Source organism: Mustela nivalis (genome assembly GCF_964662115.1).
Source record: "Mustela nivalis genome assembly, contig: HAP1_SCAFFOLD_2105, whole genome shotgun sequence".
Taxonomy (NCBI): Eukaryota; Metazoa; Chordata; class Mammalia; order Carnivora; family Mustelidae; genus Mustela; species Mustela nivalis.
This window is the reverse complement of record NW_028134559.1, coordinates 27221-40383: the sequence shown is the minus strand read 5'-3', so window position 1 is coordinate 40383 and position 13163 is coordinate 27221. Positions and strand designations below refer to the sequence as shown.

At 56.1% G+C, this 13163-nt stretch overlaps 1 protein-coding gene across 2 annotated transcripts in view; it reads left to right on the top strand.

Moving 5' to 3' along the window:
• The first annotated feature begins 1671 nt into the window (after nucleotides 1-1671).
• The window catches only part of SH3GL1 (SH3 domain containing GRB2 like 1, endophilin A2), a 30092-nt gene continuing 18600 nt past the window's right edge, over nucleotides 1672-13163 (top strand). Inside the window, exon 1 of one of the 2 annotated variants that reach the window (XM_082750932.1) lies at nucleotides 1672-1955. In XM_082750932.1, coding sequence (XP_082607058.1) covers nucleotides 1911-1955 — 45 coding nt within the window. In that variant the 5' untranslated portion in view covers nucleotides 1672-1910. The remainder of the gene's footprint in view (nucleotides 1956-13163) is intronic. The other variant, XM_082750933.1, reaches the window with a different exon arrangement.

The window sequence follows — 13163 nt, the reverse complement described above, 5'->3', positions numbered from 1 at the left end:
GGATAATTAAAGCTGAATTATTAGGCATTTCACTTTGGGTAGGTCATGTTTTACTCAAGGCATGAGATTCCCCCGTATGAATCATGACATTCTAGCATTTTGCAATGATTTAAACCAGAGGGTCACCATTGAGTGCCTTTCAGAATCACATGGGGAATTTAAAAAAGCTATTCAGGGCGCCTGGGTGGCTCAGTGGGTTAAGCCGCTACCTTTGGCTCAGGTCATGATCTCAGGGTCCTGGGATCGAGTCCCGCATCGGGCTCTCTGCTCGGCAGGGAGCCTGCTTCCTCCTCTCTCTCTCTCTGCCTGCCTCTCTCTGCCTACTTGTGATCTCTCTCTGTCAAATAAATAAATAAATCTTTAAAAAAAAAATAAAAATAAAAATAAAAAAGCTATTCATAACAGCCCCATCAGGATCTTTGGGAAGGAGGTTTGTGGCACACATATTCTGAAACAATCCTCCATCTAGGTCCAGTACCTTCTGTTGTGGCATTTGGAAACTTCCAACAATCTTCTGCTTCAGAAAACCACCCAAATCCGTCAGAGATTTCAGCATTGAAGTGCAAACACGTTAGCTCTAGTCACTTTCTTGTTCCTCTTTTTGGATTAATTTATCTGTTTCAATTCATTATTACTTCCAATCAATTCAATTCAATAACAGTTGATTTAAAAAAAAAAAACTCAAATCAATTAACATGTATCAACCCAGGAGGACTTCCCGAAGAAGGTGAAATTCCAAACAGATATCTCTTTTATGAACAAAGGATGCGGGGAAGATTGAGGGAGAATGTGCAAGAAAGGAACAACATTAGCAAAGGCCCACAGGAAACAGGGATCATGGATTATAGAAGAGGAAGGGGGTTGAAATCAGAAGAGTCGTTCTGTGCAAGATGGAGCCAAAACGCGCAAGCTTTGTAGGCAGACCATGCTAGGAAATTATGAGTGTATTCTTTTTTATTATTATTATTCTTTTAAGATTTTATGTATTTATTTGACAGAGAGAGACAGCGAGAGAGGGAACAGAAGGAGGGGGAGTGTGAGAGGGAGAAGCAGTCTTCCGCCGAGCAGGGAGCCCAATGCTGGGCTGGATTCCAGGACCCTGAGATCTTGACCTGAGCTGAAGGCAGACACTTAACGACTGAGCCATCCAGGCGCCCCGCTGTGAGTGTATTCTGAGGACAGTAGAATAACGTGATATGAATTGTGAAGTCTTTTTATTTTTAGGGGAAATATGAGGGGGAACCTCCAAACAGGCATACAGAGAGGAGGCCAAATGGGATGGTCTAGACAGGGCAGGGAGGATAAGGGGATGGAAAGGAAGTAGAAGTGACACCTGATGTCTGAGTTGGGCAGCTGTATGGATGAGCCTGTGGCAGGGTTGAAGACAGTGTGTGCGGGACGGACTAAACGCCCCGAGAATTGGGTTAGCTGAGATTGACAAACAGGTACACTGAGACTTGTAAACTCAGCCTCCCAACCTCTCCAGGATTTAAGCGCCTTTCCTAAAACGTTAGGACTACCTCCGGGGCCTCCAGGGGTCGCTGTAGTCTCCACGGTCTCTCTAGGCTCACTCCTGTCGGCTCGCTGGCTGAGGCCGCCCCCGCAGGGACGACGATATGCGCGTGCGCTCGTTGGCCGGCAGGGGGCGCGCGTGCGCAGCCGGGGCCTGGGGGGCGCGCGCAGGCCGGCACCGGAAGTGTGCGGTTGCCATGTAATATCCTGGCCGCGCGGGCGCGCGAGAGGCTGAGGCGGCGCCGAGACGGGCGCGGAGCTGGCGAGAGGGCGGTGGAGGCGGCGCCGACGGGGCCCGCTGAGGCGCGCGGGGTATCGGCGGCGCCCGGGAGCCTGTCGCTCGCTCGGTCCCTCCGGTTCGCTGGGTCCGGGCGGGAGCCCTCACGGCGGGAGGCAGTATGTCGGTGGCGGGGCTGAAGAAGCAGTTCTACAAGGCGAGCCAGGTGAGCGGAGGCCGAAGCGGGGGGATCGAGCCCCGGGCCCCGGGCCCCAGGCTGCCCGGGGTCGGGAGCCGGCCAGGCCCGCCCCTGGCTCGGGACGGGGCCGCGGGCACCGAGGGGGCGGCGTTGGCGCGTGTCCCCCGCTGGGTGGGGAGAGCGCCGGAGGGACGGGGGTGCCTACGAAGTGGCCCAGGCCCTGCCCGCCATGTGGGTTCTGGTATCCCCTAGAAGGGTGGGCAGACCCCTGGCAGCGGCGGAGATGCGCCCGGAGGTTGACCCGGGGCAGGGCCCCCTCCCCTGTAAAAGGGCGGGGAGTGGGGAAAGAGCCGGGGAAGAAACACTCCTGAGGCTGTCGACACAGGACTCTTGCCAGAGAGCCCAGGGGCAGGGAGAGTTGGCGTCCGGAGTAGTTCTTTAAAAACAAACACACGAAAACCCCTTTTGATGGACCCGGTACAGAGTTGGGACCGGGTAGAGTGAAAAGTCCGTTTCCGCCTCCAGTGCCTCGGGCCTCCCGGCCCCTGTCCCCAGCGGCGAGGACTGTCACCCAGGTTCACAGCCCTTTCCAAAGATCGGGTACACTTTTTCCTTTACAAAACACACACACGCGGTGGTAGCCCTTTGTGCTTCGCGCTTTCCTTAAATGGGTTTGGAGATAACGCTAGAGCTGGGATTCTCTCCTCCTCAGATCGCTCTCTGGGACGGGGTGGGGTGGGGTGGGGTGGGGGTCCTGGGCACTGTGGGGTGGTGAGCGGCATCCCCGGCCCCACCTCCTCCATCCCAGGAGCACCCCCCACCGGCCGACACCACCTCTATCTCCCTGCGCTACCAAGTGTCCTTGGGGGAACTCCCCTTACCCCCCAAGCTACTGCGCTGGAGCATAACCCCAAGAGTTTCTTTGATCTTTGTAGTGGGTTGGTGGTACTCCTGTCATCTCTCTGGGCCTGGCCTAATTTCGACCAGCTTCCTGGTGGCGGATGTGTAGATGGTTTCCAACCGGTTTTTGCTACAAATGACACCGCAGTGATTAGCCACTGACCATCTTTGCTCACAGGTGGGATCGGACTTACAGGGTAAATGCCCAGAAGGGGAATGCTGAATCCGAGAGAATAAATAGGGTTTTAGTTGTGACAGAGAAGTAGAGGTTTTTTGGAATGTCCGTGACCCATTGCTCGTGAGTCTGGTGCGAGCTGTGCGTCCGCTCTCCAGAAAACTGGGCGATGGGGGCAGTTCAGCTTAGAGTGTCAGGTCCACGTCACGTCCCAGATTCCTTGACTCCTACTGGTTCCCGCTTCTTAATCTCAGCTTCAGAAGCTTAGGTGTGGAGTGCGTGTGGATAGACTCCACGGAGGAATGCGTGGCCATCCCAGGGGTGGTGTGGGCCCTGCCGGCAGACTGGGCTTTTCCCACAATTTGGAGAAGTTCAGGGGGAGGGAAGAGAAATGAGTCCACAGCAACGCAGCTGGTACCTTTTGCCCTTGGTGGAAAAAAGTCCTGACCCCACCCTAGTGTTTTATCTAGGGCAAAGCCCAGACAATGGCCAACCCTTGGAGGAAGAGAAACTTAATCCAGAGGGGTTCTAGGATTATTGCTGAGAGGACAGCCCTCTGCCCCAGCAGGATAGAATTAAAGGGACCTGGCCTTGGGTTAGACCTCTCTCAGCAGACACCAGATCCCCAGGGCTTGACCAGAGAATCTGGGGATGGTGGTTACTGTCTTGGACCTCGATGACCTTGATGTAGTCCCTCCTGCCGGAGAAGCCCTCTCCTCACAGCCCCTAGCTCTCAAGGCCCATGCTGGAGGCCCGTGCTGACCCAAGCAGGCACACTCTGCTAGAGGCACTAGCTAGGCCACTCTGGCTGGCCACCAGAGCTTTATGTCTCAGGGGAAAGCAGGGTGCCCTACGCTCAGATCTGTGATAAATACCTTGGAACCTGGAAAGCACCGAGCAGCGTATGCTGCTGGTTCACATTGATTTGTGATCTCGCCATTCTTTTTTTTTTTTTTTTTTTTAATTAATTTTTTTTTTTTTAAGATTTTTATTATTTATTTGACAGACAGAGATCACAAGTAAGCAGAGAGGCAGGCAGAGAGAGAGAGAGGAGGAAGCAGGCTCCCTGCTGAGCAGAGAGCCCAATGCAGGACTCGATCCCAGGACGCTGAGATCATGACCCGAGCCGAAGGCAGCGGCTTAACCCACTGAGCCACCCAGGCACCCCTGATCTCGCCATTCTTAAGCCCATCCCCAAACAAGGGCCGCAGTGGCCACGTCCTACTCTGGGAGCGGCTGTCTTGGCCTCCTGACGGATTCTCTGCCGAGCTGTGTTCTCAGGACTCATGCTGGCCGCGCTCCGCTCTCTTCCAGAATAGTTCCCACAGGCCCCCAGCATCTCTGTTGTTTATCGGAACGTGTCTGTCTCCATGTGTGTCTCTTTAACCCACTGAGCCCCTCGGGCGCCCTTGTGTGTCTCTTTCCTTGTGCTCACTGCACCTCTCTTCATCCTCTTGTCCTCAGAGTAGGGTCGGCTGTTGAGGAGGACGAGGCCGTGGTTAATGTCTGTTGAATCCTCCCTGTATGAACCGGCAGTCTGCTTTCAGCCTCTGGTCTCATTTACCTGGCATAAGAGTAAATGCACTCCCCTTTTTACACAAAGCGATGTGGGGCTGTTTATATCTTCCTGTAGGACACGGGTTCTCAACTAGGGCCAGTTCTACTCTCTAGGAGACATTGCAGTATCTGGAGACAATTTTGGTGGTCACAAACCTAGTTCCTATTAGTGTCTAGTGGCTGGAGGCTAGGGATGCCCCCCAGCACGCTGTAGTGCACCGGGCAGCCCCCACAACCGAGAATTATCTGGGCCCAGATGGCCGTAGTGCTGAGGAAGAGAAACCCTGCCCTAAGATTGGTGAGAAGTGAGGATAATTACAGCAAAACAAAAACAAAAACAGAAAACCAGTACAACACCAACAGCTCTCTCCTGGGCCATTCTTACGACAGCTGCCTGCTTTTCTTCGTTTTCAGAACACAGATAACCAGGAATGCGCAGATGGGCGTGAACATACAGCTCAGCACCAGGTCGCAGGTGGTTAGAATCCCAGGGTGTCTTTTGGCCTCTGGTATTTTTACGAAGACATAAGCGTACGCTGGGGTGACTAACCTTCCCTTCTTCCCCCGCCCTGTGCACCCTTTCAGGGAGGTGTGGCAATGTGTGAGACGGTTTTTGGTTGTCACTACTTGGGGAGAGGGCGCTACTGGCGTTGAGTGGGTAGAGGCTAGGGATGATTGCTAAACATCCTATGGTACACAGGACAGCCTTCCCCACAGCAAAGAATTATCCGGCCCCACATGCCCGTGGCACCAAGGTTGAGAAACAATGCTTTGAAATAGGTTCTTGATTTCAGAGGCTTGTAGCAGTGCTGTTTCTAAATTGAGAAAAAGAAGTCGGGTGGTTGTGGGAGAGAGTGGGGCCTGGAGAGGCTTGGTTTCCAGAAGCTGAGGCTGTGACGTTAATTGAAAGTTTCTGATCTCATTGATGATACTGGTCACAAACCAGTTATTAGTATCTGGCAGTATCCTGGCAAATTTCACCCCAGCCCACCTCTGGTGCAAACGTTCAGGTCTTGTATAAGGTCAGTTCAGGCTCGCGTGAGAAGTCTGTGAGCTTTTACTTGTTCAGAACTGGCCGCTGCCGAGGCTTGCTCAAGAGTCTGTAGAGGAAAGCGCTGGAAAGAAGAGGCGTCTGTCTGGGGCCCCAGTCCTGGTACTCGTGCACATCTGGAACTGGGGGAGATGCTTTAATCTGAGTATTTCTGGGGGAATAAGGAGGGTCAGGGGACCCAGCTAGTGAGATCCAAACTAGGAAGTTCACTTCTCGTCGTGGTTCGATGTTAATTTCCAGGCCTAAGTTGTTCCCTGGTTTCTGATAATTCTTGTGGCCAGGCCAGATTTGAGAGTGTAACTAGGGATAGGTTTGGCAGCTGCCTGGAATGCTGGCTTGATTGACTTTCTTTCTCTCTCTCTCTTTCTTCTGCCTGCCTGCCTGAAAGGAGGGCGAGAGTTGGAGCTAAAAGATTGGCTCCGTCAGAGCTGGGGGGAAATTCACCACTGCCATATCCCGTAGCTTTGACGTTCACTGGGTGCTTTCGAGGCTCTGGGTTTGTGCCTGGGAGGAGAGATCCGACTTCCTCTGAGAGGCCTGTGGTGGGCCGGGGCACCCAGTTCCCCAGCTTGTTAGAGTAAGTAATATCTGGGGGATGTGGCTGGTGTTTGGAATGTCCCCAGTTACTACCTGTTCTGACCTTTTTAAAACCTTATTGTGTGGAATCAGGCTTTTGATTCCCCAGCAAAGGGTTTGACCTCTTAAGTAACAAACATGGGATGGTCTTAGATGCAAAAGTGTGGAACCTGCACCTCCTTCACCTGCGAGGCATAAAAGCATGGGACCTGTGTGCTGAGAACAACAGTGACAGGCTGAATTGGGTCCCTACCCCAAGCCCTTGAGCTCAGCAGCAGTGGCTGACTTCCTGGAGCCTCTCAGCAGCCCCGGGAATGGCTTTGGCTGCTGGCAATATCCAAGTGTGATGGGAGCTGGGTTAAGTCCGACTTTGCCGGAAGCAACTCTCCTGACTCCGTCTGTTAGAAGACCCTTGAACTGGCCGTGTTCCTATGGGACCCTGGACAGAGATGCTCCTGTCCTGCTCCATTGGTGGCCAGGCCCGGCTGCTCTTCCCACTCGGCTTCGGTCACCAGCCTGGTGTTCTAGGCTGAACTGTGTGAGACCACTCTCCCCCAGAGGACCCCGGGACCTCCTTGAACCCCACCACTTCCCAGGCCTGTCGGTAAAACTGGGTTCGCCCGACCGCTTTCCCAGGACCCACTGTTTACAGTCCGGGAGGCGCTCTGTAGCCAAGCAGAATCGTGCTAATTCTTATTAACGAACCAGGAACAGGAGGGCACCCTGCTCTGATTCTGCTTCCGTGTCTGGCAAACGTGAGGTGGCAAGTTCCCCTCTGACTCAGAACGCTGTGTTTATTAAAGACCTGTTAGCGTGCTGGGTGCACTTCTCCCTGCTTATCTGGCTCCGCGTGAGGGCAGAGCCCACAGGGTACTTAATTATAGTCCGCGTGCCACTGAATGATGGCCTGTGAGGTTAGGGATTTCGTAGTGTCTCCCTGTTCAGTTCAGACATTGGGGGCTGCCACATTCCTGAGACCCCAGCACTTAGCGAGTGAACCGGGCATGCAGTGCTGTTCTGCATGCACCCCCCCCCCAGCCTTCCCTTTGCGAAGCCCCCTGAACCTTAGTATATGTGCGGGCCTGAGCTCACTGGTTGGCCCCTCAGGTGTCGATATGCACTTCTGCTCGCTTTTTTCCTCAGAGGAAACACTTGGCGCAGCCTACTCGGGTCTGCCCTTTGCCTCTGGCGTGTGCGTCCCAGGGCCTTTGACCCAAGGACATAGGCCAGTTCTGCCCCGGCCCATCTCAGCCCTTCTCCTGCTCTTCCGTTGTCACCATTTGAAACTGATCCAATCTGGGGAAACTTAGTTTTTAATAGGGGTCCTGTGGCCAGCTTCCTCCACAGGGTTTTGGAGGCAAGTGGGCTGCACGTTTTGGCACTGTGGCGAGTTGCGGGGCGCTGGGGCGCGGCTGGAGGAAAGTCTAGTCGTCTTCTTCTGTTCCTGATTTCCAAGGGGGGGGCGGTGGGCAGGCGCGGTGGCGGTGAGATGTGTAAGCTGTAGGACGGTTTCCAGCAACAGACCTTCTCTACCCCCGGGGTTAGGAGCTCTGCAGGCCCACTGAGGGGTCTTTACCTTTGTACTCCAACCCTGATGGCTTTTCCTGCCTGGTGAGGTGTCAGGGGTGGCTTTTTTGGATTCTTTTTCAAAGCTGTCCCTGGCGAGCTGATTGGAGGGGTGTGTCAGATGTGCAGCAGCTGGTTTCTGTCTTCTCTCCTCTTTGCTCTCTCCTCTCTCCCCTCCCCGCTTCCCCCTCCCCTTCCTCCCTGCCTTGTCCCTGTCCACCGCCCCTCCCCAGCCGCTCCCAGGACTGAATTTGGCAGCCGCTTCCACTGAGCACTGCAGTTTGGGTACATTTCTACTCATTTCCTGTTAGGCAGTAACCAGGGTTCCACGAACCCAGGATCCCAGAGGACAGCTCCATCTTCCTTTTCCGCTCAGCTCCTAGAAAAAAACCTGCTGACTGGGCCCAGAGAGCGGGGTCATGTGGAGACTCCCAACCACAGCAGGAAAATTGAAGTGTGATTTCCTCCAAAGGACCTGAGTCAGCATCGGTCACTGCGCAGCTGCTCGGAGTCCATACCTGGGAATCGGGCGCCGCCAGTGGTGCCCACCAGTGGCCTCTCACCCGGTGAGACCATCCGCCCAGTGGCCCCTGTCCTGGCAGGGCTCGCAGTCGTGGGGAGTGTCGTCCTAGCCCAAACATGCGAGGGGTCCACCGAGTGTCACAGAGGGCGCAGGCTCTTCTCCCAGGCTCGGCAGCCCTCCTGGCCTTTGGCAGCCCTCCTGGCCTTTGGTAGGTGAACCTCAGTTCACCTACCACGTGTCCCTTCAGCCTCTGCTTGGCATCTCCCCAGCCCCCGGCCACTCAGAACCCCTGTCTTCCCATCTCTCCGACTCCTGTATGGCTACCTTCCCATTCGAGGACCAAGACTGGCATCTTTGTCACTGGATCCTAAGTTTTTGTGGGCAGGGCCCTTATGGCTCTACCACTGCTGTGTGCCCCGTTGAGCCCAGTCCCTGGCCGGTCCTGGGCACTCAGTAAGTATTGGATGGGTAGATGGACAGACGGATGTTTGCACACTAGTGAGCAGACGGTTGCGTCACGGGCCGCCGGTGCAGATGCCGGAGATGTAGTGTCAGCATGCCCGGAGGAAGCCGAGCCTGGGACGGGTGGGAAGTGGGAACACCCCCCACTGACCCAGCATTCAGGACCTCCTGGAGCCCCGCCTGGTCCCAGTTTTAAATCCCACTTCTTCTCTTCACGGGTGGCGCACTCCGGTCTGACCGGTCTGCCGGCCGGCCGGGCCGCCTTGCACTGCCTTGTTCCTTGAGCCTCACCTTCCGCATCCCAACCGGGTCTCTCTGTCCACTTCCTGTGTGCCCTGTAAAGCCCTGTTTGTGTCTCCCTTTATCCTTGCCCTTGCCCGGGGCCGCCCACTGGAAAGGCTTCTCCGTGTTCCGAGCAGCTGACTGTTCTCCTGCCCACATGCCGTGTGCCAGATATTTCCGTACACCAGCGTGTGCTTCTCCACTCATCAGACCTGAGCTCCTGATGGAGCACGGCTGCCTGGTGACTTGTGATGGGCCCAGGGCCCCCTGGGCCATTGCTTGCTGACTAAGTTGTCAGAAATGGTGGGAGTGGGGCAGTCCAGGGACAGTGGCCTCCCGCCATATCCCTGGGGGTGGCTCCTGCTTAGGCCTAGGCAGAACCCCAGGGAAGCAGAGTGGCTGACAGCCCTCCATCAGGAACAGGCCCAGCTGGTTTAAAAATAAGAAATCAAAACTCAGAGATTGGTCCCGTGGCTTTGGGTTGGCATGAGAGTAAGTGTCTGGTTCTGTCAGTACGCTCGGGGCAGTCGCCAGCCTTCACCGGGGCCCTTAATTCACATCTTGTTCACCAGCACCCCGCTACCCCGCCCTGGTTTTTCTAAAGCGCAGCAACTGGATGATGAACTTTCTGTCATTCAGGGTCTCAGCCCCAGGACTGAGCAGCAATTCACATTCTTAGGAAGCCCTGTGGGAAGGAAACTGGAAACTTCCTGCTCCTTTTTGCCCCCAAGTCTCCCTCTGGCCCCTGCCACTCACCTTCCCAGGACGAGGCCCCACAGCTGTCTGGGGGCCGAGGGGCAGACGGGCAGGCATCCGTCCGCCTTGGCCCGTCAGAGCCATGACTGTCCAGAAATGGACCCCCAGCGCCGGCCCTTCAAGGCCAGTCTGTGTGGTGCGCAGGAGGGCAGCTGAGGGAGGGGGGTGGGATCTCTTCATCTCCGAGTCTAACCCGGCTGGTCTAGGGTTGACCTTTAGCTCCTGAGAGGGAGAACCCTCACTGTGGGCTAGTCTCCCGCTGTTTCTGGCCTGCACAACGCAGCATTTCCCCCATCTTCGTGGAACGTAGGAGCCGCTGCAGCTCCCCGCTGACCGCCAAGCGTGTGGGTCAGGGCCCTGAAACGCGTGCAAGGGATGCCCCACGCTGAGCTGGGCTGTGAGGAGGTCCTGGACCCCGGAATCCAGATGGCTTTGTCCCCCAGCTTTGGTATGGGACATCTTCACTGCAGAATGATCTGAGCTGTTTGTCTCGGGGCCCCTGAGTGTCCTCTGTCCTGGCCTGCACTTCCCACAGCGGGTCCCCTGCTCTGCCCCCAGCACAGCTTCAGCTCAGGGGGCGGGGGGGCCCTTCTTTTGAGCGGGCTCTGGAGTCCCGGGCGGCAGACGCAGGAGGGAAGTGTGCTCATTCAGGAGGGTGGGGAGAAGGCCCTTCTGCTCAGTGGCCTCCGTCATGCTTCTGGGGTCCAGGAGTCCGCCGGGCTCTCCGGCAGAGCCGCAGGGTCGACCAAGCAGAGGTCACTGGGGTAGCTCCCGGTGCGCTCAGCAGGCCCTGAGCCAGTCGGCGCTGGGGTACCTGGGGTGCCGTCAAGGGTACGTTGCTTCTCAGGCACCTTGGTAAGGCGGTGGCTGCTGGTATTAGCATTCCTTGTCGTTAATCACGTCCTTCCGTTGTAACATTAATCTGGGTACACTGACCCCTCCGCCCGTTGCCGATAATCATTTGCTGATACCTGTTACCCAGCTGATGTCTGTGTGTCCACGTACGGTCGCGCTGCCTCCCTGCTGCTGTTGCTGTGTCACGAAGTGGTTCAGACACAGAAAAAGATACAAAGAAGGGCCACCACAGTAGCCACGTGTCCACAAGAGCGTCACTAAAACCCGGGCAGTGCGTCCCAGGCAAAGCCCCTCCCTCATTTACGCCTTTACCGCTGGGGCAGTGGCGCCCGCAGGTGCACAGGCTGTCTCCCTCCAGGTCCGCCCTCGGCCGGAGGGTGTCGCGTGACTGTCCGGCGTGAGCTGCTCGCCGCACGGACGCGGGTCGCTCCGGCTTCAGCGCTCCGCTGGATGGCTTTCCCTGGCGTGACCGCACCGTCCCCCGCTGGTGGGCATTTATGATGTTCCCGTGTCTTTGCTCTTTCAAACCGTGTGGCAGTGAGCACGCTCGCCGGTGTCCCCTCGGGCATGTGTCTGAGAGGTTTTCCAGACTTAGACCTCATGTAATGGAACCGTATAGGTTTTCTGTGGTAGCAGCTTGGAAAAAAATTGTCAGTTTGCATGACCTGAAGTCCTGGGCCCAAAGCTGATGGGAGTCACGTGTCTGAACACTCATAAGGGTGATATTTCCAGTGTGCTCTGCAGTACCGCCCAGGGGCCCCGGCCAGGACACCGAGTGGGCGAGGTGGAGGCTCCCCAGCCTGGGGTTCGCTGGGGGGTGCCTGGGAGGGACACGAACCTCGGATAAAGCAGGGAGGCCTGCAGCCGCAGCCCACACCCAGAGCCCTCTCTGCCCCGTGTCTTCCTCCCAGGATTCATTTGTGCATCAGCCTGTCAGCTCCTCAGCAGCTTAGTTTTCAGCCCTGCTCTCCGCGGGGAGGCCGCGTGTGCAGAAAGCACCTGGCATCCGGCTTTGTCGTGGAGGGTCACTCACGCTGACATACACAGTCGAGGCTCCCTGATGGGAGATGCTGCGTGTGCAGGCTTCCCGGCCACTGGGATTTCTTCGTGGCCCCCAAGTCAGCGCTTGGGGCACTTAGCTGTCCTTGCAATCCTGTGCCGAGGCGCAAACAATTCTGTCTCCCCGTGTGCTTGCTCTCCCAGCTGCGGGGGAGCAGAGTGGCTCCGTGTTTGTGTTTCAGCCCAAACTGTTAACCAGGGTCCTTGCGGTATTGTTAAGTGCCACATTTTTTTTGCATTTTTGTGCTTTTTGTGAGTGACTTTGCTGTGTGAAACGGCCCCAAGCCCAGAGCTGCAGGGCCAGCTTGCGTTCCCAAGTACAAGAAGACGTGTTGTTCCTTATGGAGGAAACCCGTGTGTCTGATGAACCTTGTACACGAGGGGGTTATGGCGCTGTTGGCCAAGTTCAGTGTAGATGAGTCAACAGCGTGTGTTAAATATGGTGTCTTGAAACAGACGCACGTGACAACAGGGTTATGTATTGATCGGCTGTGGCCGGAGGCTTACAAGAACCTAACCCCGTTGTTTCCCCTCGGAGCGGTGGGTTCATATTCAACAGCTCAGTGTTCGCGGTGACTTTCTAGAACAGGAGTGCTATAGACGGGTGGCAAGGCCCTCCTGTGGTTCCTTGTGGCGGGCAGGGGGCCTCGACCTGCTCCATGGAACCTGTCCGTGTGCTGCCTTAGCGTGGGGGCATGCTGATGGGAGCCAGGGTGTGGACCTGGAGGTTCAGAGATCACTCGGAACTGACCCAGTGGGCCCCATCTAGGGATCAGGGCACTTCCAGACAGGTTCCTGTTGCCTCTGTGGTGAGAGGGAGAGGGTCAGGGAGAAGGGAGCGTGGCAGGTCTGTTTGGCTGCCTTTGAGGACAGGACAGGCCACAGCCAAGGGCTGGGGGCCGCTCTAGAAGCCAGGAGAGGCACCAAGACCCCCAGCGCCCGTAGACGGGAACGCAACCCCGCCAACGCCTTGGACTTGGCCCGGTGAGATCCATGTCGGACTTCTCACCTCTTTAAGATTTGTGTTTGTATCGTTTTAGTGTCTGGTTGTTGCGCATTTTGTGCTGTTTGTCACTGGGTTTGTCGTGATTTGTTACTGCAGCCATAGGTCTGCACTGTCTGAAAGCCTTGTCCTGATAAAGGTTTTCTGCTCCTCTTTAAGTGCACGCGTGCTCGCGTGTCTTATCCTCCCTTAGCTCTCGCCTCCAACTTGACCACAGTCAGCCAGAAAATAGGACTGGTTCACTTGGCCAAGTTGACTTCTGGGTCACTGTGCTGAGAACAGGTTCCCCCCGCAAAACGGCTGTCTTCAGCCAAAGGGCTCTGTGGAGGGACTCCGGAGCTCTGCGGAAGGCACTCCCTGGTTCCTGGATCCCACCTTGGTGACTTAAAAGCTGATTGATAGGAAGTCTTCCGCCACCATTGTTTAACATGAATCTGAAAACCGGCGCTGTGTTCAGGTTTTATGCCAAA